This window comes from Toxorhynchites rutilus, chromosome 2, assembly GCF_029784135.1.
Source record: "Toxorhynchites rutilus septentrionalis strain SRP chromosome 2, ASM2978413v1, whole genome shotgun sequence".
Classification (NCBI taxonomy): domain Eukaryota; kingdom Metazoa; phylum Arthropoda; class Insecta; order Diptera; family Culicidae; genus Toxorhynchites; species Toxorhynchites rutilus.
In genome coordinates, this window is record NC_073745.1 from 82,588,586 (window position 1) to 82,610,577 (window position 21,992).

A 21,992-nucleotide genomic window follows, 5' to 3' on the forward strand; every position below is an offset into this window, starting at 1 on the left:
CGTTCGTTTTTTGCAGGGCTCGAGCCTGCCTTCCTCTTCTTCTTGCTCATCACACACTACGCGAAACGTCCAATTTATGACGCGGAAAGAAGAACACACGATACGAATAACGCGAAAAACGAACAGAAAAATCAAACGACGATTTCCAAGTTGGATTACCACTGGTGGGGTCCAATCTTAGATCGAAGCGCAGCGAAAGCAAAGTGAACTGGATTACTCAACAGTCCGATGCCGAATGAAAATTTGCCTCAGCGAGATCCACTGTTTATACTCTAGGCAAGTATTCCCCTTCATTCTTCTTCTTTTCCTTTGTTCACGGAGACTTTAAATACTACGATTTCCCCTCCGTTGGCCGTCGATAAGTTGCTCGTTATTGATAGCTCTGTTCGGGAAAGCACTCAAAAGGACAGAACAAATGTATGGGAAAATAGAAACACTTAAAGTTTTCATGAATTTTAACCATTTACTAACCAGGGGATTCTAATGTATGGCATATTAAACAAATCTTACGGAATTTCCGATTCGTTTAGTATGTAAATCGCCAAAATCCGTTCGCGGCAAAAATAGTTATTAACGTTAACATTATTTCATAAAAACGTGATCTGTTTTCTGATTTGACACCCTTAATGAAAGACGTAGTTCTACGTCAAAAGGCTAATGCGCACCTTTGCCCCGTTTTGATGTAATTGTGATAAGAAAGCAACAATCAACGTCGAATTTTCGTTATAAAATAACTATTAATAATGATTGGAAACCCTACTTATAGATTAAAAATTGAATTACCTAATTACAATTAATGTGTTATTCTAAAATTCTTTGTGGGAGACCAATTGTGTTTGCCTATAATTTGTTATCCTACATTGCTGCGACATGTTGATTGGCCTTGAACCAATAAATTTACAGCTTTGAGGAGATATTATCGGGTACTTTCATGTTTTTTTTCTACGGTTATCTTCCCACCGAAACATTGTAACAGTGGGCAAGAATAGAGATGTTCACCTGCAAAGAAATGTTCCTGCTAGAGGGTTTATTGAATAGAACTCTTTCTCCAACCTGTATCAATCAAAACGTGTTGCTTAAGTTTGTATTTTGAGCCAAACATTTTTTCACACTTTTGACATTTGCACGGTTTATCACCAGACATTATTAGTCAGTGTGGACAGAAAAATACACCACATACTCGTGTGTAACCGTATGTGGTCTTCCATAAAACCTTTGTCCGCGAAGCCTTTTTTTCAGTTATGCATTCAAATCAGTTTCTTTGTATATTCGCCTCCAATGGATCCGCATGAATTTTATTGTGCATAATGAGCGTTTTACGATTCCTGTACGTTTTCGGACAATGTGAACAAGAATAGGGACGTTCATCTAGAAAAAAAAATGACATTGCTGAATGGAATAATTATAATAACTTTTTTTGCCAACCAGTGTGAGTTCGAACGTGCTGTTTGAGCGTTGTAGGTCGCCTGAATGTTTTCGAACAATGTGGACAAGAATGGGGACGTTCATCTGCAAAGGAATGGTCCTGCTGAATGGTTCGTTATAGTAAAACATTCGTTACCAACCCGTATGAATTCGAATGTGATCATAGAGAGTTGTACGTTGTCTAAACGCTTTCGGACAATGTGGACAGGAAAAGGGACGTTCACCTGCAAAGAAATGATTTTGTTGAATGACTCATTTTTGTTAAAAACAAAATATCAACCTGTATGAGTAAAAATGTGTTCTCGGAGAGTGGCAGAATTCCTAAACGCTTTTAGACAATCTGGACAACAATATGGACGTTCATCTGCAAAGGAAGAATCATGCTGAATTGTTTAATAGAGTAGAACATTCTTTACCAACCCGTATGAGTCCGGATGTGCTGTCTGAGCTCTATAGATTGCTTAAACGCCTTTGAACAATGTAAACAAGAATAGGGACGTTCACCTGCAAGGGAATTCTGTTGAATGGTTTATTGAACAGAAGTTTTTTAACCGACCCGTATGAGTTCGAATGTGCATGTTTAATCCGTATTTTGTGGTAAATGTTTTTCCACACTTTTCACATTTAAACGATTTCTTTTCTGAAATAGTGTGTAACCTTATGTTGTCAGCTATTGGGTCTGTCTCAAAAGTGTGGTCATTATCCAACAGCTCGTGGTCATCAATCATAAACTCTGGCTCTATCTTGATGTCAGTCGGTTTGACGCAGTGCAAAATCTGGAAGCAGTCCTCGGGAATGTTGTGAACGATGATGAACTTTTGGCGACATTGATCACAGGTAGGATAACTGCTCATCTGTAAGGTGAAACTGCTTGACTTTCCCAATATAGTCTTTAACTTCTGCTCTTCAAGGTGAGTGGGAATCAGTGCATGATGGACCTCCTCGTTGCACGGATCAGAGCAAAAGCTACATTGGTCACTATTGGAATAGATTGTGGTCAAACATCAATGTCATTTAGAATATTACCAACATCATAATATATATCAACAGGATTAGAATACAAGTAGACAATATCATCGTAATCGGAGGTCAGCCTCGATTTGCAATGTTGGGCTTTCATAAACATTTTTTTAATAAACTTACAAATTGATCCCAGCAAGAGCCATCTTACTCTTCCAGCGAAAATTGATTTATTTGAATAAATTCGAAGCTTTCTAATTATGATACCGGAATGTTTAGACTTTATTGAAATCTCAGGAGCAAACAAAACCAGAAAATCAAAACAAGTTATTTGTGTATAATTTAAATCAAGATGAATATAATTCAGTACCAGGTGATCCAATCCGCGATGACAGATGAACAGTATCGATGTCTGCACCCAGATAACTGCTTACTAAAAAGAGGCACCAAATCTTTGGTAATATAATGGACAAAAATACAGCTGTACTAGCGTTGTGCGGGTACCATTGTAGCATGACAGACATACATTGGTTGTACGTTGTACCCCATGTCAAGCTGAAAATCAAAAATTTGACCAATTTTCACCACATATCTCAATGAAAAAGGTTTTTATTTAGCGTCTAAACTATCAAACACAACAAACAAGTTTCCAATATGATTCATTAACACTCCTATACTCGCGCATTGCTCTGTCAGACCGAGAAATCTTTAATTCGTTCATTTCTCAGAAAATATCAACACTACGACTTTGCGATTCTCTCTAGCTTCGTTATTCGTCGTTTGTCATTGTTTAGCGTATCGCATGTGTCGGTACAAAGAGGACGTATGCCACTTTTTTAACACTTTCAGTCTGACACACCGACGCGAGTATAGGGGTAACTTTTTTGGACAAGTGCCTTTTTCATATTCTAGAATATTGTTGAATGAAATGTATAAATTAATGTTAATGTCGTGGAATATTTATAAAATATAATGCATAAGATCATTACCGGACTATTCTTATTTGATTTATGTCCCTTTTGTAACTGGATTGAACGGATCCGTACATTAGCTATTCGTCGATATATTCGTCGTTAGATTATTACGTTCAAAAGCAAAATATAAATGTTTGACTTTCGTATAGTTATTCGCTAAATATAATGGTCATACATATACACACTTGTGAAAGAATTTCACTTGTAGAAAAATTGTAAACAGTAAACTATAATCAGTGCCTTATGGTAATTTTTGACAATTACAGTTTCGGGGATATTTTTTTATAATGAACAATATCGACAAGAAAACGAGAAAAAGAAAAAAATATGTTTGTACTTGCTTGTACACTTGTACATACAGCTGTACTTGCGTTGTACTTCGAAAATTATATGTCTGTCACCATGTACAGCGCTAGAACCATGCAAGCAACTCGGTACAATCGCTGTACCTGTACCGACCTATTTTACCGCTGTACATGGCTACAGTTATACTTATGACAGACATACAACTGTACTTGCGTTGTACTTCGAAAATTGTATGTCTGTCACCATGTACAGCGCTAGAACCATGCAAGCAACTCGGTACAATCGCTGTACCTGTACCGATCTGTTTCACCGCTGTACATGGCTACAGTTGTACTGTGAGCAGCGCCATAGACGGTTAGTGGTGGGTAGCATGAACAAACCGAATCAAAACACTTGGTAAAATTCTTTTTATTGACTTCCATTTGAGTTAATAACTCAGATTGGAGACTTGTTTGTTGTGTTTGATAGTTTAGACGCTAAATAAAAACTTTTTTCATTGAAATATTTGGTGAAAATTGGTCGAATTCCTGATTGTCAGTTTGACATGCGGTACAATGAACAACCAATGTATGTCTGTCATGCTACGATTGTACTCGTACAACGCTGTACACGTACAGCGCTAGTACAGCTGTATGTCTGTCCCTGGTATTATACTGTGCGCAGCGTCATAGACGATTAGTGGTGGGTAGCATGAACAAAACGAATCAAAACATTTGGTATACAATCTTTTCATTGACTTTCTCTTGAGTTAATAACTCAGATTGGAAACATATTTGTTGTGTTCGATAGTTTAGACGCTAAATAAAAACCTTTTTCATTGAAATATTGGTGAAAATACAATGCAATAAATTCAAACTTCTGATTGTCAGTCTGACATGCGGTACAATGTACAACCAAAGTATGTGTGTCATGCTATCGTGGTACCTGTACAACGCTGTACACGTACAGCGCTAGTACAGTTGTATGTCTGTCCATGGTATTAGAATATACTTCTAGGGGCCTTGACTGTACCCATTTACAACGGTGAAACTAGTGATCCCCGATTTTTAAAAATGATCATTAGGGGTAGGGGTCGCATAAATGTCCATGGTTGTCCACGGTGAGGGAGGAGGGGGTTTCGATAATATCCACGTGAACACGATAAATATTTTTTCAATGATGCGCTGTATTTTCAAGAATTATTGAACTTTCTGCTCACTCAGTCTTCTGTGTTTATTAAAAAAGGGTTGAACTGATTGAGTGCATCACACATCCATATTGTTTCATATGACTGAATTTCTTCCCTGAAATGTGTATTCTATATTTTTCTTCCTTATTAAAGAGATTTTCAGCCAAAGGCTGATTCATTCCTAACTAATGTATATCCTGAAAAGCATTCGTATGAACTGAGAACGATCGATTTATTTCCATTGGTGGGAGAAGATCATGTATTCCCCTATGATGAAGACACAACCGAAAAAATTTACTATTTTATGATACACTCTACACCGAAAATAGAGGAACAGAGTGTTAAGTTGGAAATTTTAAGTGATTTTAGAAATACTGTAACTTCGTGTAAAACCAACATACATCATTTCAACTTCAACATTTCAAAGCTTCAAGTTTTGGAATGTATTACGGACACATTGTTATTCTGGTGTGTGTGTGTGTGTGTGTGTATGTGTGTGTTTTTTTTTATAGAGGTGAGGAACACTCTACCAGCCTTACCTGGGTAGGGTTAACCCAGACGTCGAGTGGGGATCGCACCCACAAAAACCAAGCCCTCTACTCGTTGCCTTATTCCCCCTTGGACCACACCCAGCAAACATTAAATCGTATAATTTTGCAAGTGCCAAGTCTTACAATAAATCCGAATAAATAATAATCGCATATAATATCAATCAAAGTATGTATCGTGTATATTTGAAATGGCATAAAATGTAAAAACTCGATTTTATATACCATTATCAAATTAAGTCGCAATTCGGTATAATAAACATCAATTTTATGATGTACATTGTCGTAAAATATATTTAATCCGCATCATATGCGTATATTACGCTGATGCAGTTTGTGTGTCGTATAAGCGTGTAATTTAAATCGATTCAGTACTGTAGTAAATCGTGTTGCATGCTGAAGAAAATCATGAAACAAAAAATCATATTAGATCCTAATAAAGAACATGTCAATGAAATGCTGATGCACTCGAAAGTTTTAACCGCTGTTAGATCAAATTTCAGAGAGCCGCACGAGATAACTGGTGGATGATAATCCAGACCTATCCAGACGACCGGAGTTCGAACCCACATCGGAGCTGTTTTCACCAAGCATAACGCAGCAAACATTAAATCGTATAATTTTGCACGTGCCAAGTCTTACAAGAAATCCGAATAAATCTTAATCGCATATAATATCAATCAAAGTATGTATCGTGTATATTTGAAATCGCATAAAATGTAAAAACTCGATTTTATATACCATTATCAAATTAAGTCGCAATTCGGTATAACAAACATCAATTTTATGATGTACATTGTCGTAAAATATATTTAATCCGCATCATATGCGTATATTACGCTGATGCAGTTTGTGTGTCGTATAAGCGTATAATTTAAATCGATTCAGTACTTTAGTAAATCGTGTTGCATGCTGAAGAAAGTCATGAAACAGTAAATCATATTAAATCCTAATAAAGAACATATTACATCATATTGAAATGTCATTGAAATGCTGATGCACTCGAAAGTTTTAACCACTGTTGAATTAAATTTCAGATAGCCGCGCGAGATAGCTGGTGGATGATAATCCAGACGACTGGAGCTCGAACCCATATCGGAGCAGTTTTCACCAAACATCAATCTGAGGCATTTTAAACATTCATATTCCACTCCCAACACAAGTCAATCAAACAATTATTATTTCTACGAACATAAATACTCATATATAAAAATGGCGATTCGTGAGGTTGTAATAAACATTTCAGGAAAATATTTTGCGCCATTTGTTTTTTTCTATGTCTGTAATAAATCGTATATAAGTATGACAAAAGTCGTATTTGGTGCTTTGACAATTCATGAATATATTTATATTAGATCGCAATTCAATTCCAACATAATCGCTATTATAGCCGGTCAAAGTTGCATATTCATCCAAACAAATTCGGTAAGCATTTGCCATCCCAGCAAACATTAAATCGTATAACTTTGCATATGCTAAGTTACATATAAATTCGTATCAAATCACAATCGCATAAAATATCAATCAAAATATCGATCATGTATATCTAAACTCGCATAAAATGCAAAAACACGATTTTCCATGTCATCGATGGATTGAGTGGTAACATTGTCGGATCAAATCGCATATCAGTCCAAAAAGCATCGCATATCGTTATATACGGCTTTATATGCGTACACAATATGGCATATACGTATATAACCTCCACTTTTGCGTGTATATACTAGTTATATGCATCATATATCATACAAATGTGTCTTGGTTGTATGTATATCGCCTCCAATTATAGCTATTCATACGACTTAATGTTTGCTGGGATGTATGTATATGGCCTCCACTTTTGCATGCATATGCCAGTTAGGCGCATTATATGCCAACCAAATTTTAGGGCATATGATGTTATATATACGCTTGTTATGCGATTTAATGTTTGCTGGGATGCTCTAAAATTTGAACATAATGTCTCTAAAAGGGTGGGAAACATCATATATGAGGTGGGAGGTTCGTATGTAATGTTATTAATGTTAGCATCATCATGATAAACACGGCGAATGGGATAGAAATTACGAACTGAAAATTGAATAAAATATACATATAGACGCTGATACGCTATGGACAAGTATTATAATGCATTTTATCAGTTTATGTATAATGCATTATCAAAATAAATCCATATGTACTGAAATCATAACTTGCTGTGCTACTCATTACAACATTTATGGTCGTATTCCACCAATGATGACAAATGTGTAATTTACAAATGAAGCTTCGCCATAGAAAGTGAACATTGAACTATATTTTTTTAGTATTATATATATTATATATTCCATGCCAAATCGACATAGTGGTTCTCAGATTTTCGTGTAAATTGGTAGTTTTTGTTTTGTTTGTCGTTAAATATTAGATCCCATTCCATTTTAGGGTGGTTCGAAAAATCTAGTCTTTCCCCTTTTTTCCAAAAATATTTTTTTCCAAAATTTCATATCTTTTGAACTACTAAACCGATTCAGATGATCGACATATCAAATTGGCCAGTTAGCTAGTTTTTTTTTTTGAAAAAATACTATACTTGCAAAAAAAATGAGTGGGTTATATCTATGATATAACCGCAAGGTTGACGTGGAACTACCTTAGCTTAGCAATCATTCGTTTGTATTGATTAAATTCTTGATTGAATGAAACAGTTTCCAAATTCAATTGAGTTCAATATATTTACTCTGTGAGTGAAAAAAATGAACAAATGCCGTGTAAAGTCAATTCATTTATTGTGATTGATTATTCTTCGTTACAAGTAAATTTAATGACGGACCTTTTACGTTTGGTATGATGACTAGAACAAAATATATGTACGGAAGAATTATCAAACGTTTGATGAACCAGCCTAAGGCTGAAAATCTTTCCAATAAAGACAAAAAAAAATTATCAAACGATTATTTTATTTTACATTTCCCTCTGAAGTTTACATCCCAAAAGTGTACATACTTCTCGAATCTCGAATTTGCTTGAAACTGGGAAGTTCATTCGCTTCTAGTGTCTGCACGATTTTCCCAGGTTCCTAAGTTTAGAAGATCATGTTAGGACAGACATATTCCACTCTGCACAAAGGCAAGCGAGGACAAAAGTACTCGCAGTTTGCATTTATTTGCAGAGCCGATTTCCCCAGAAACCTCGGTTTTGAAGTCTGTGTTAGGGAAACACATTTCAATCAGAACAAAAATACCCCCGATTTGTATGAATTCGCAATGCCGATTTCCCCACGCTCCATGGATTTGAAGTCTGTGTTAGGGAAACACATTCCAGTCGGAACAAAAATACCCCCGACTTGCATGAATTTGAAATACCGATTTCTCCAGGCACCTTGGTTTAGAAATCTCTATTAGGGAACACATTTCGGTGGGAACAAAAGCTCCCCCTACTTTCGTATGTTCTTCTTCTTCTTTTTGGCTTTAAGAGGGTTTAAACTTTTCAGTTCACTCGTCTCTAGGCTCTTTCGTGTGTTTGCAATGCCGATTTCGCTGCTTGGTTTTAAAGTCTGTGTTAGGGAACATTTTTCGATGAGAACAAAAGTCCCCCTACTTTCATGTATTTGCAATGCCGATTTCCCCAAGGCTGCTTGGTTTTGATGGCTGTGTTAGGGAAACCGTAAATTTGGCCAATCAAAACGATGCAGTTAGGGCGTTTAGATAACGCCTAATATTTTACAGTTATTCAATTGTTTATCTAATGAAAAACAACATTTTGTTAGTTGCGATAGATGCGTAGAAATATTCCCTATCAAGTGATGCAAACATCTCTCCTATCCAGTACGAAATGTTCGAGCTATAAGCATTCGAAATCTTTCATTTTTTCCTGCATGTTCTGTGTTTAGGTTTTCATTTTACCCTCCATATATTCCGGTTAGACGTAGTCCCACGTCAAAAAAAAAATTCTGTTTTCTTAATTATTGATCGTAATTGTTCTTTATATTATAGTTTTCATTCAAGGGCGCTATTTTTTTTATATTTTTTCTCGAAAGCTGAGGATTTTTTTGATATCATATCCAAAAATGTGTTCTTCTTCGTTTTTCGATTATGATTTTTCAAAATTAACCGATGGTTCAAAAAACCATTTTTCTCCTTTTTTCCAAAAATTACGTTTTGCAAAAATTCATAACTTTTGATCTACTGAATCGATTCAGATAATCGACATAGTTAACTTAAGTCAATAATTTCACACTTGCAAAAAATTATTTTTTTTTATTTATAAAAAACAGATACAATTATTAATGACGAAAACAAATTTTTTTTTTCGCAAGTGCAATATTTTTCTAAAAAATTCTTGGCTTTAATTTGATACATCGATCATCTGAATCGCTCTAGCAGTTCAAATGTTATGAATTTTTTAGAATAGGAAAAAGGGGAAGAAATTGATATTCTGAACTATTGGTGATCTAACGTACAAATCTACACCTAGGCGGCGCTGCGGTGAAAGTGATGATGGTTTTAAATTTTGCCATGTGAGCTTATGGAAGGTTTGTAGTTTGGAGTTTGTAAGAAATTTAATTCTGCGCAATTTTATATATAACATGTTATTTATTTACCTCTTTCAGTAGTGAAAACTATAAAAATGTTGACAAAGGTTGAATTAAAGAAGGAAATTCGAGAGCACAATCAAACACAAGTAGAAAAATGCACGATTCCTGCATGTGAGAACTACCTTGGAAAGCCCGGAAGTAAAATATACGTGATTTGTTTTTGAGTTTTAGGTTACATTAGCATCATTTTCTTAGTTCAAAAACAAAATCCAGATGTCTCACCGATCGTTTACGTTTTGCGTTAGATCGCCAATCGGTTAACTTTAAAAAATTATAACTCAAAAAATTAAAAAAAATGGGTGGGTTATATCTATGATATAACCGCAAGATTGACGTGGGACTACCTTGGCTTAGCAATCATTTATTTGTATTGATTAAATTTTTGATTGAATGAAAAAAATTCCGAATTCAATGTGCTGGGGAAACACATTTCAGCCGGAACAAAAATGCCCTCTACTTACATGTGTTTGTAATGCCAATTTCCCTACGCTCCTTGTATTTAAAGTCTGTGTTAGGGAAACATATTTCAATCGAAACAAAAATACCCCCTTGCATGTATTTGCAATGCCAATTTCCCCACGCTCCATGAATTTGAAGTCTATGTTACAGGAACATATTTCAGTCGGAACAAAAATGCACCCGACTTACATGTATTTGCTATGCCAATTTCCCCACGCTCCATGGATTTGAAGTCTGTGTTAGGGAACACATATCGGTGAGAACAAAAGTCCCCATACTTTTATGTATTTGGAAAGAAGATTTCCCCAAGGCTGCTTGGTTTTGATGGCTGTGTTGGGGAATCCGTAAATCGGGCCAATCAAAACGAGGCAGTTAGGGCGTTTAGATAACGCTTAACATTTTACAGTTATTAATTTGTTTATCTAATGAAAAACGACATTTTATTAATTGCAATAGAAGCGTAGAAATATTCCCTATCAATTGATGCAAACATCTTCCCGATCCAGTAAGAAATGTTCGAGTTATAAGGATTCGGAATCTTTCATTTTTTCCTGCATGCTCTGTGTTTAGGTTTTCATTTTATCCCCATATACTCCGGTTAGACGTAGTCCCACGTCAAAAAAGAATATATCTGATTTGAGTAAAAAACATAAATGTGTAAAAAAATCCTCAGTTTTCGAGAAAAAATATAGAAAAATATAGCACCGTTGGGAGAGAGCAACGAACAGTCATCGGGTGCGAATGTATTTATTTTTGCTCCGCGTTTGCTTATTTTTCCATCGTTTAGCGTGCTTAAGCGCGTTTCGGCTCAATTCGCTACTGGGATTAATTTGTTGGTGAAACTTATCGGTTGGCCTGAGTGAAGTTCGAAAAATGTGAAATAATGTTTTTAGTTCTACTGCCAAGAGAAAAAAAAAGTTTTCGGGTTTATGCAATCAAATATATATATTGTGTGTGTTTTTTTTTCGCAGACTTATCTCACTTCTTAACTAGGCGAACCTAGCCAGAATTTTCACCTGCCCCCGGGCTTCTGAATGCCAAAGGGAGACTAGGCTCTGCGGAATGCACGTATCTGCATGCTCGTGCTGTTTCAGTCCTGACCGAGAAATTGTCGGACAATCGCGCAGGTGCTAAGGATGACCGACTTTTGGATGCCGGCCAATTCCTTCTCCATATTCAACACCTTTAGCGCTTCCAGAAGTGTCTTCGGGACAATTCCAGTTCCAAAGAGAACGACTGGAACAATTCTTGGGACCTCCCTTAGCCCCCACAGTTCCTTGAGCTCCACGGCCAATATTCGGTAATTGCAGATTTTGCGACCGTGGGTCTCCTCCATTTTCTGGTTCAGTGGAATAGCGACATCGATGATGGTGACTTTGCGGTCGCTCTTGTCGTAAACCATTATATCATACTTAGGTTCCGCTGGTTATATACCGCCTGGCCAACTATGGCTGCGTCGATGATGGCCTGGTCTTTGCAGCCATGCGTATTTTTCCTGCATCCTTTCTGCTCTTCTGCGATGATGTGATGCTGTTCGCAGTGAACCGAAACTTTGGCGGTAATTATGCTGCTCAGTATTTTGTACAGACTCGATAGGCACGTTATCGGTCTGTACTTGGGTTCAATGGGTTCAATGTGTTGCTGTCTTTCGGGAGGAGGAAGGTGACGCCACGGGTGACGAATTCAGGAAGGTTGTGTGGGTCACGTAGCACCTTGTTGAAGCACTCAGCTATCTTTGGATGTGTGACGGTCAGCTTCTTGTGCCAAAAGTTCTGGACACCATCGGGGCCCGGTGCTGCCCAGTTCCTCAGGTACCGCGAGGCTTCGCGGACATCGTTCTCTCCGACGATGATAGCTGGCATCTCTCCAATTTCACCACAACTCTCCTCCTCCCGTCTTAACCACATTTGCCCGTCGCGATGTTCTACTGGGGTCTCCAAAATACCAGCCCAGAAGTTCGTCACATCGCTAATATCTGGCAAACCTTCGCGGTAGTCGGGCTTCTCGTCGCTAATGTGGTCGTAGAACGCTTTCTCGTTATCTCTGAACATCCGATTTTGTTCCTGGCGCTTTGCAGAGTCAGAGTAACGTTTCAGCCGTTTTGTAAGGACGCTCAATAGCTGTACCAGTGTGTCGAGTTTTTCCGTCAGCTGGTGAGCTCCCAGCTGGCGAAGTTCAGTAGGCCGCACGATCACAGCAACTTGGCGACATAATTTCACCGATCTGCTGCCTCTTTTGTACGCCATCAGTCTTCCAATTGCGGCGCGCTTGTTTAGGATCCGTTGCTCCAATCTCCTTCGCCATGGAGGCTCACGCCTTTCACGGAGATATTGGAGCAGTCCGCCTCTTGGCCTAATACGGTATCCTAAACTTTTGGCGGTCGCCACAGCAGCACAGTAAACTTTCAGTTGCAGCTCCTCCATGTTCTCAGCATCAACCAAGTGCAGCGGAAGAACGTGCTCGTTCATGAGCTTTACTGCACTTGTCAGCCTGCGGGAATGCTGCAACTTCGGGATCCTGGGGCGCGACAAAGGGTCCGTGTCGCGGAACTGTGAGATCGCCTCGTCGTAATGGAAGACCAGATCGCGTAGTAGTTGTTGATCTGGCTGTGGATCTTCCGGCTCAGGGGGTTGTTGTACTGTGGCCTCCACTGGTGCTGATTCGTATGCCCCACTCGCGAATGAATTGCTCAGCCGTACTGAACTTCGTCTCGACACATCGCTTGCTCTGCTTGTTCTGGAGCTTAGTTCTCTCTGCACCTGCTGCTTGATCTCGTCGACTTGCGTTTGGGAGTGCATATTGTTGCGTACAATCGCTCTACGCCTCGCGTTCATCGCGTTTTGGTCAAGCCTCCCGACGAACTCTGGATACGCTTCCTCGAACATTGCGAGTATTCGAGGGCGACCGCTCATGTCCGTCTCCAAAGCAGTGCAGATGTAATAGGCGCGGATCACGAATTCATTCATTTCGTGTGTCTACATGATCCGTCGCCTAGTAGTACCCACAAGTGTGGACGACTGCCGTCTGACAGTCGCAACACGCCTCGTAGGCGCAGCGTTTCGTTGGTGATGTCGATGGCTGCTGTTTCCGTGTGGCGGTAGCTCTTCGGGTTGAACCCGGCTGGTGGCCCGCTCTTGCACATCGCCCTCCAGCCGCTGGCCGCTCGCTCTTACGCCCGTTCCAGAACCAGCTCCAGTTCGGGGACCCTCCTCGGGTGATCGGCATTCGTAGTATTCGTCTTCACCTTAGCTCCATTGTCTGGTTGTTTCTCCTTTGCCCGGGAGACAGCGGGTTGGCAAGGCCGCAATACCTCAGCTAAGTTCTTTTTGAGTGTAGTTTGCTTTCTTTAATAGTATTCATGATTCGCAATTCGTAATTTCGAATACCGATCCGAAAGCTCTCCGAAATCCATTTCACAAAAAGACCCTCTCAGTGTTGTGACAGGGAGAAGGGACGGTGGATGCGGCTGTTGTGCGAGAGTGTGGCCGTACAAGTCGTGTGGAGTCATGGGATTGCAGCCGTGGGAATTGTATTGGTGTGGGTGCCTTGTTTTCCCTCGCTTTGATTCTTCGGGCGGGTAGAGTGGTTTGTTTCTTTTTGTGAGTTGTGCAACCATGTTTTCGTGAGAGCTCGGATTCATTGTCTTCATCGCCTTGAGTGCGGTTACATTGGTAGGCTATTTTGTTTACTTGATGAGGCCGATTTCGGGTGGGGCGATGGCAACTAGCGGTCGCATGTGTGTAGCTGTTTACTTCTCGTGATTGCATACGATTTGTGCGGCTACATTTTCGCACAGCGATGCATCAAATCTAATCTAAATGAAAGCAGTTTGGAACTAATATGAACTTAGTAGCTTTAGTCTATGAAGCGTACCCGTGATAAAAAATTGAATATATCGCAGGGTCCATTGGTTTAGAGGAGTTCTCTCGGTTACCTTCTCAGGTTTCCGACATGTTGCAGTCCGTCATCGCGACTGGATTAGCGATTGAAAAAAGAACATGTATTTATGAATATATAGTCGGTCCAATAAATTTAACAGGGTTTCCTTCTCAGGGTACCTAGAGACAATCTCTAACGTGTGTAACATATAAAATATTCGAAAATTTGTTTCGACGAGTGGACAATAGTTCGCGTTAAAATGATCAAATCACTTACCGCAGTGAATCCAGATTTTTCTTAACCATTCCCACTAACAATCATCCCTTCCATGATAAACGCTAGGGAACCACGCTATAGAGGCGACCCTTCTGGCCTTCGGGCGGCGAATATCATACTAACTGTTGATCACAGCGACAATGAAACAAAATTCGATGAACTTCTATCTCTAGATGGTTTATTTCAATGAACAGAAGTTATAAAATTCCTGTGTATAAATTAAGATAGTTAAGCTAGGCTAATTAATTATTATTTCAAATTTACATTTAGTGTTTTTCGCTGGATTAACCTTGTATATAAATGTGCGTTTTGTGATTTTGTGAGCGGTTTCGGTACAGAAGAACTTGTTTGTCCATCAACACTAGAGTTTATAGATTTTAGATTGCTATTTTGAAGTTTAAGTTCATTCATAGGTTAATAATCAAACTTATTTACTATTTCACGTATTTCTCACCTTTCTAGTCTTAGTATAGCAAATAAGATAGATAATAAGATAAATTGTATATAAATTCACTAGTTTTAAGAAGTAGTTTCAATGTAGTTTTAAGGAGTTAGCTATTTCGATTGTTTCCTGATGTTTACTTTTGACTTTCTTTGTGTTCTTTTATGTGTTTGTAAATCGGGCTTCATTGCACAATAGTCACGTGAGATTCCTCGCGTGTGAATAGGTATGGTACGTTCAACGGTCGATAGTGTAGATTGGCGTAGGGTACAGCCGGAGCACTTTCCGACGTGGCGTAAATAACACTAACATTCCTTCCCTTCCCCTGGTGACTGTAAGGACGTGGCCGGCGTCGTTATTGACCATTTAAAGCTCGAATCACCGAAAATTGCACAACGAGAATGATTTGCTAGTCCCAAGCGCCATTCTGCGTGTTCTTTGTGCAATTTGGTTGGTTCAGGTCAATCACGGAGAGCAACTACGAATTGTATAGTCTACCCAAGCTCCAGCTCAAGCTCAAGAAAAATATAGCGCCGTTGGTCCCAAAACCATGTAAACTATAAAAACGGATACAATCAATAATTACGAAAACAAAATTAAAATTTCTTGCAACTTTGATATTTTTCCAAAAAAGACTATCTAATTAACCTCAATTTGATGTATCGATCATCTGAATCGGCTTAGTGGTTCAAAAGTGATGAGTTTTTGATAAAAGCCATTTTTGGGAAAAAGTGAAAAAAATCGAATCACCCAAAAAATTAATAAAGGTTCAATGTTTTACCATAACGAAAACAAGCTACCAATTTTCAAGAAAATCTGAAAACCACTATATCAGTTTGGCATGGAATGGCTGGAATGGCTCTTGTTGTTGTTCACGTCTTTTAGTGCGGCCATAATAATAATTAGAATTACTGCATTTGGATTGATGCTAGAAAATATCATAAACTTCCTTGAATAGTGGATGTGATATAATTCACTTTGTATATGTATATATATATTAATAAATATTTTAAATATTTTCAAACGAATACTTTTGTCAAACAAACTGCAAAACTAATTATTTTTATACTGTGTCTTCATTTTTTGAGTTTAACGTTCAAAGACCCTTCAATAAAAATGTCATTGGAACAACAGAGTAAAACTGACATACAATTATGACGGATGATTGTTTTTTGATTGACGCGTACTCCAACTGGTGAACCGCCAATTAAAAGGCACTCCAACTTAAAAACGCCAATAAGCAAATGGTACTGTAAAACTGTGAAAAATATATATAAAAATATTCAATCGAAGACTCTTTTTGTTGTTTATGAGTTTGGTTTTTTTAAGTTACTGCTAGGCATGTTTGCGGATTAATGGAAAGATATGATATGTTGGTTTGAAAGTTGAGAATTGAAAAAAAAATATAAAATTCATGTGAATGGAGACAACTTTTGTGTACAGCACATGCCACTGGTTCCTTTTGCTGATTAAGTAAGTAAGATTTCGTCCAAAACGTCATAACTTTACAACCATTGAGTCGATTTCAAAAATCGTCATATCAAATGAAATCTTATTCTTCAATGAATCAACTTTAATCTGTCATTCACACAAACTCAAAAATCAAATACTACAGAAAAACTTTAATTATAACGCTTAGAGAATTTGTGACTTAATGTTCCACAATTCGCTCTTTCACACCAAATTTCTATCTTGTCGCTATTTTAAACCTCTCAAATTGAATTGTTAAAATGATAGGTCAAAGAACGAAAAGTAGGAAAAATTAACAAATAATGGGGGGTAAATAATAAAGCAGTATTAATCATGGATTTTTAACAACCATCTCAGGAAAATATTGAAAAAAAAATTCCTTTTTTTAATTTCTGTTTCAAATTTTGATAAAATTGCACTTAATAGTTAAATATTAATATTTGAATAAACTTATATAATCACAAACATGTTTATATAAACCAAGGCGCTTGTATAAATGTATAACAGGTGAAGCAACATCATCACTTCAATAAGAAGGGGATTACGGTTTGTGGAGCGGGGGTTGTTTGTTTTGTTATTACTAGGATACGCCATTTTCACATTTTCACATGCGAAAGTAGTGGATGAGAATGAAATTCTACAAAATCACCCCTTCTTTTCCACATAAATTCGCGAAAGCCGAACATAGTAGGCATCGTTCGAATAAGCGCCGTGGCAGTTTGTAGAGAGCCGCCGGCAGCTGTTTGTAAACAATACCGACAGCAATTCCAATATGGCTGAAAGTGCATTTCATATGATTGTTTCACCTGGTATATATAGAGGCGCCTTGATATAAACCTTCCCATCTTCTCATTCTTCATTAAAGACCTTGCGTCAAGACAGCTAGAAATCCAATTAGTACATATAGAGGTGGAGCAGTAGGCGAAGTGTATCTGTTTGGCAAGCCAAATATCGTGTCGTAATTATTTGCATTCAATATGAATGTATATGGAAGAAACAAAATAATGTTGAAAGTACTAACGGTTGCATGATAATTTGAGCCAAAATTCTCATGAAATCATTCAGCTGGTTCTATTTTAATAGATGACAATCATATCATGGCTTATTTCGATTATTCATTTGGTAAAAAGGTCCAGAGAGCAGTCGTATGCTTAGTTCTCGGTGAAATTTTGATTAAAAACATTTTCGGTGAAATTTTGATTAATTGGCGATTATTATCTCACAACATACACACCGACACTGAGAGCCTTCGAAACATCAATTTCATAACGTTAAAACAATGAAACTTCGTTTGTTTCTATGAACGTGGGGGAGTGAAAATGGCACATAGAAATATCTCTTTTATCCGTCTTTTTCGACGCGATTTCACAAATATTCACTTCACGCTATCACATTAGCCTCATATTCAGCGAGAGCTCTACAGAAATGTACGTTAAAAACGTTGCTAAATTACTTCCTGAAACTAGCATTTTTACATGGATATGGTGGGCAATCAAAGATAACCACAACGACTGACGTCACTATTTGCGAAATAGTTATGGCAGCGCATGCTATGTCGCTCGAAACTCTACCATCTTCATTACCTTTTTTCCAGGACATTGCTAGAAATCCATACACTCTCAAATCAAGTGTGCCTGAAAAAACTATACTCTTCACGTAAACAAGCGATGAAAATGTGGACACTTTTTAGTCAGTGAATTGTATGGAGTTCCACTGCTGTGCAACAGTCCTAGGCAAAGTTCTTCTGATACCGCTAGGTTTAGAAATGCCAAAAAATCCACGTTCGAAAAATCGCTCCACTGTGAAACATAAAGAAACACGTGAAACTCGTCGTCAAGAAGAAGCTACATTGAGAACGAAACTACAAGGTAAATGAAAAATATTTGTCGACAGAATTTCTAAAATCGCTACTAACCTAGAAAGAGACCTGTACAATCCGGACATGGATATTCGAGAAATGCGAGAGCTCTGCTTCGCTCTCGAGCAATCGATTCAGTCACACCAACTTTACCAAAGTTCAGCTATATGTGATGAGCAGCTCCCAGCGGTAAGTAAAATACTGGATTACAGCACAGCTCTCAGTTTCGATGTTCCAGGATACGCTTTCGAATTTGTATCTTTCCTCTCCGGATGCTATGCGACAAAACAATTCCCAGCAGAGACCCATTGTGGATACGCAACTGTTCACTGAATTCTATGGTTATTCGGTTACCAATCCGGTAGACAACTTTCCAAACGCACCTTCAATCTCAGAAGTACCACCGATATCTGCATCTCAACTCGAATCGTTTGATATTCAATCGATACGGTCACCTAACCGACGATGTCTGTTTGACACAGAAAACGTTGGTCGTGCCATTGGCGGCGGTTATTTTCCGGACTCTCCGTAAGAGCTATTGTATCTGTTTTTTTCCTATCCATTTTATGAAGGTATGATTTTTAGCGGACTATGCTGTCGAGAAATACATATTGTTCAAGCTGAGGTCCATTCGCTACCCACGGCGGATTGTACGATAGCAGATATCAAATGGTCTAACCCAAGAGTGGCGCAGAGAAGATTCGAAAGCAATAGGAAACCAACCGCTTTTGAATGGGATACAATTGATGAATATTTTTAGATTGTATCCGAATAAGTCTCACTCAGTGAGTGATCTACATCGAATAATGAATACACAAATGAATTTGGTAGAAATTTGAACATTTTATTGCGTAAATAATGCGAACATTGACCAGCAACACATTACATTACATTCGTATCGTTCAAATTATCGATAGACTGTGCGGTGGTGGCACAGGTTTCCGAGCCTGCAAAGCATGTACCGACGCTGGTATTGTGGTGCATCCTACGCAAGAGTGCATCGTTTCGTGGATAAATATATCGCAATCAATGCAAAATATTTGCTTGCAGGACCCACACTGGTAAACGGTTTTGTCAGTACTTTCATTGAAGCACTTCTGGCAACCGTAGCAGATAGTAGCTTGCCGCTCGTATGTGAGCTCTTGGAAGTGTGGAACCGGAAACAGATGATGATAGGATCGAGCGAGATGAGGAGCCGAAACTAGCGTCAATCCACAAGAGGCACATTCGACGGGCAATTCGCAATACTTGCTGAAACATTGCGGACAGTGATAACCTCCGGAAGTGAGCTTTGCTGGGTCATCAACACTGTCTATATGACACATACACATGGTTAGGGCAGGGTCCTTTCCTTCTTCAGTTTTTCCATGGGGGAAACCCATTTTAATCAATGAGAAGTCTTGTTGATTTCCTGCGTGCGGAGGATCGATATGCTGCAGCAGTTGATCTTTGAAATGCGCATCGTCCAATACTGCTCCATATATACCACCCGTTTCTGTACACAGGAACTTACATATCCGTATTTCAGCAGATAAACTAACAACCGAACAACGAATTCCTTCCGTTTTCAACGCATCGATGGTAATATGAATATCTGTTGGATCACAGGTAGTCAAACTTCCCATAACAACCAGCACCTCACGACTCGCATGTGACGGAACCAATTTCAGCGTTTTAAAAGCTAGCTCCAGCCCGTTTTGCAGCGATGGCTCCCCGACTAAACTAAGTTTGTTTAAAGCACCAACCGCTTTGATATGCTTCCGACAGCTCCCGCTCAGCTCTGTAATCTTCTCAGCACGCTTGGCTTTCATGGCGATCACTCCCAGCTGGGATATAGGATTTTGGTCGAAGAATTCCTCGATGAATATTTCAAGAAGTTTCAGTGTACAAAGAAATCTCGTTGGTTTCAGGTCAGGTACGGTCATCGCCTCGGAACAATCTAAAACTATATACACGTGACGCATCATTCCCAGCTTGCTGAAGCCCTTCTTCATCGCTTGTCGCTTGCGTTTAGCTTTCTGGATGATTTCCGCTACGGATCCTTCAACCAGGCCATCGTCGTCTTCCTTGATTGCTTCCCTAGGGGGACAATTCGTATAGACAAGAATTTTCCCATTATGCTATCAGATATTTTTTACCATGTCTTTTCATAGCCAGTTTCCCAGCGGTACTCCTTTGGATCGTCTTCATCAGCCATTGTTTATCAACTATTCATTAAATTGGAAACAAGACACTAATTTCTGCTTTTACACAATTGCTCGAGAAGGTTTACATATATCTTTTGCTTTTGTTCTAAACCGGAATGTTTTTGTTGATCGTCAATGACATCGGGTAACCCTTGTGGCGTTTCTTAAAAATATACACTAGAAAATTATTTCTGTAATTCCGTTCACGGAATGCTAGTGCAAAAGTTGAAGATATATGTTTAGTACATGTCACGAAATATAAGTGAAAACAATGTTAGGTTAACAAATTCAATCGGGTGGCCATCAATTGACGCTGAAATTGTACCCTTTTTAACACTGGAAAGCTAAAACTCACAAAAATAGCTGGGAAATTGATAACGTTATAATTAAGTTCCACAACTCTGTTCTAACTCATTCAAAAAGGTTTTTATGTCAGAAAGTTCTTCTATCATAAAACAACTTTGCTTCATACACCAAAGGTACTTTGTTTCAGTCAGTACTAAAAGAGAAACAGAAAACTTACAGCTTGGACATAGTCAATGCGATGCGATGCGGGCGCGGACGCGGACCTGTTTACGGGAAAGCTTTTTAGTTCGCGAATGTGGAAAACAAATACAAACTACCCAGAACTGTCATAGTTAACGCGATGCGATGCGGATTTCAATGCAGCGAAACTGTTCATGGAGTGTTTTGCCGCGTGTGAACGTGTCAGATGATTATATAAATATTTTAACAATCCTATGTAGACGTTTCTTAGAACACCAAGCCCGCATGAACGAAGCCACAAGCTCAGCAATCTCGAGCTGCGAAGCCGAGTAGCACAAACGCACCAGGAATATAAAAATCTGTTCAAAATGTTGCTGAGACAGCTACATCGTTTCCTGCAGTAGCAGTAATATCCTGAATGACCAAATGTAGCAGTAAGATAGAAGATAATCATGCATTCAATTGATTCAAAATTATCACAATTTTCAAAAACTGATCAATTTTCATTTCTTTCGTTTTGCTATATCATAGTTCGTCGATTGGACCCCGCTTTACTTCCATTCCGAAGGAAGAAGTCGGATGTGAACATTGAACTCGTGATCTTTAGTGTGAGAGGTACGGATGTTAACCACTACGCCAGATCACCTCGCCTTTTCTAGAATTTTGTCAATGTGCCAACGTTTTAAAACAGAAAATAAAAAGGCATTATTTAAAGCAAACATAAAACAGCAATGAGAATAAACTGATAGAATTCCAACATTCATGAATAGGAAATTGTAGGAAACAGTATGGAAAGCTTTGCAAAAAACTTCCACAATAGTTCTCCGACAAATTTAGCTTTTTATTTATCCATCAGTTTTTTGGGAAATAAAATGTGATATAATGAATAAATGCACCTTCGACTTGTTTTATAAATGTTTTCAAGAATTTAATATTTATAGCGAATTCGTTTTTGAGCCTGGGTTAGTTCCAAACTGACTCT

General features: G+C 38.3%; 3 protein-coding genes across 4 annotated transcripts; 1 reads left to right on the plus strand and 2 right to left on the minus strand.

Annotated features, from left to right (window-relative positions):
• Nucleotides 1-443: 443 nt before the first annotated feature.
• On the minus strand, nt 444-2,728 carry LOC129768908 (zinc finger protein 544-like). Its single transcript, XM_055770851.1, has 8 exons — nt 2,569-2,728; nt 1,982-2,403; nt 1,846-1,929; nt 1,706-1,789; nt 1,566-1,649; nt 1,426-1,509; nt 1,054-1,368; nt 444-999 (listed from the first exon to the last, which is right to left on the minus strand). Exons 1-7 carry the CDS (start codon nt 2,589-2,591, stop codon nt 1,253-1,255), a joined length of 897 nt encoding a protein of 298 aa, XP_055626826.1. The 5' UTR covers nt 2,592-2,728; the 3' UTR covers nt 444-999; nt 1,054-1,252.
• Nucleotides 2,729-18,020: 15,292 nt separating this feature from the next.
• LOC129768223 (uncharacterized) lies at nt 18,021-19,172 on the plus strand. Of its 2 annotated transcripts, none has more exons than XM_055769716.1 (4): nt 18,021-18,348; nt 18,404-18,527; nt 18,577-18,866; nt 18,924-19,172. In XM_055769716.1, the coding sequence occupies exons 2-4, from the start codon at nt 18,423-18,425 to the stop codon at nt 19,096-19,098; spliced, it is 570 nt and encodes a 189-aa protein (XP_055625691.1). In that variant the 5' UTR covers nt 18,021-18,348; nt 18,404-18,422; the 3' UTR covers nt 19,099-19,172. The 2 variants fall into 2 exon arrangements, with proteins under 2 accessions (XP_055625691.1, XP_055625690.1); XM_055769715.1 differs by having other exon boundaries at nt 18,024-18,348; nt 18,400-18,527.
• Nucleotides 19,173-19,180: 8 nt separating this feature from the next.
• Nucleotides 19,181-20,666, minus strand: LOC129768222 (general transcription factor IIH subunit 2). The gene is made up of 2 exons (XM_055769714.1): nt 20,477-20,666; nt 19,181-20,417 (listed from the first exon to the last, which is right to left on the minus strand). Exons 1-2 carry the CDS (start codon nt 20,533-20,535, stop codon nt 19,241-19,243), a joined length of 1,236 nt encoding a protein of 411 aa, XP_055625689.1. The 5' UTR covers nt 20,536-20,666; the 3' UTR covers nt 19,181-19,240.
• Between the last annotated feature and the right edge of the window lie 1,326 nt (nt 20,667-21,992).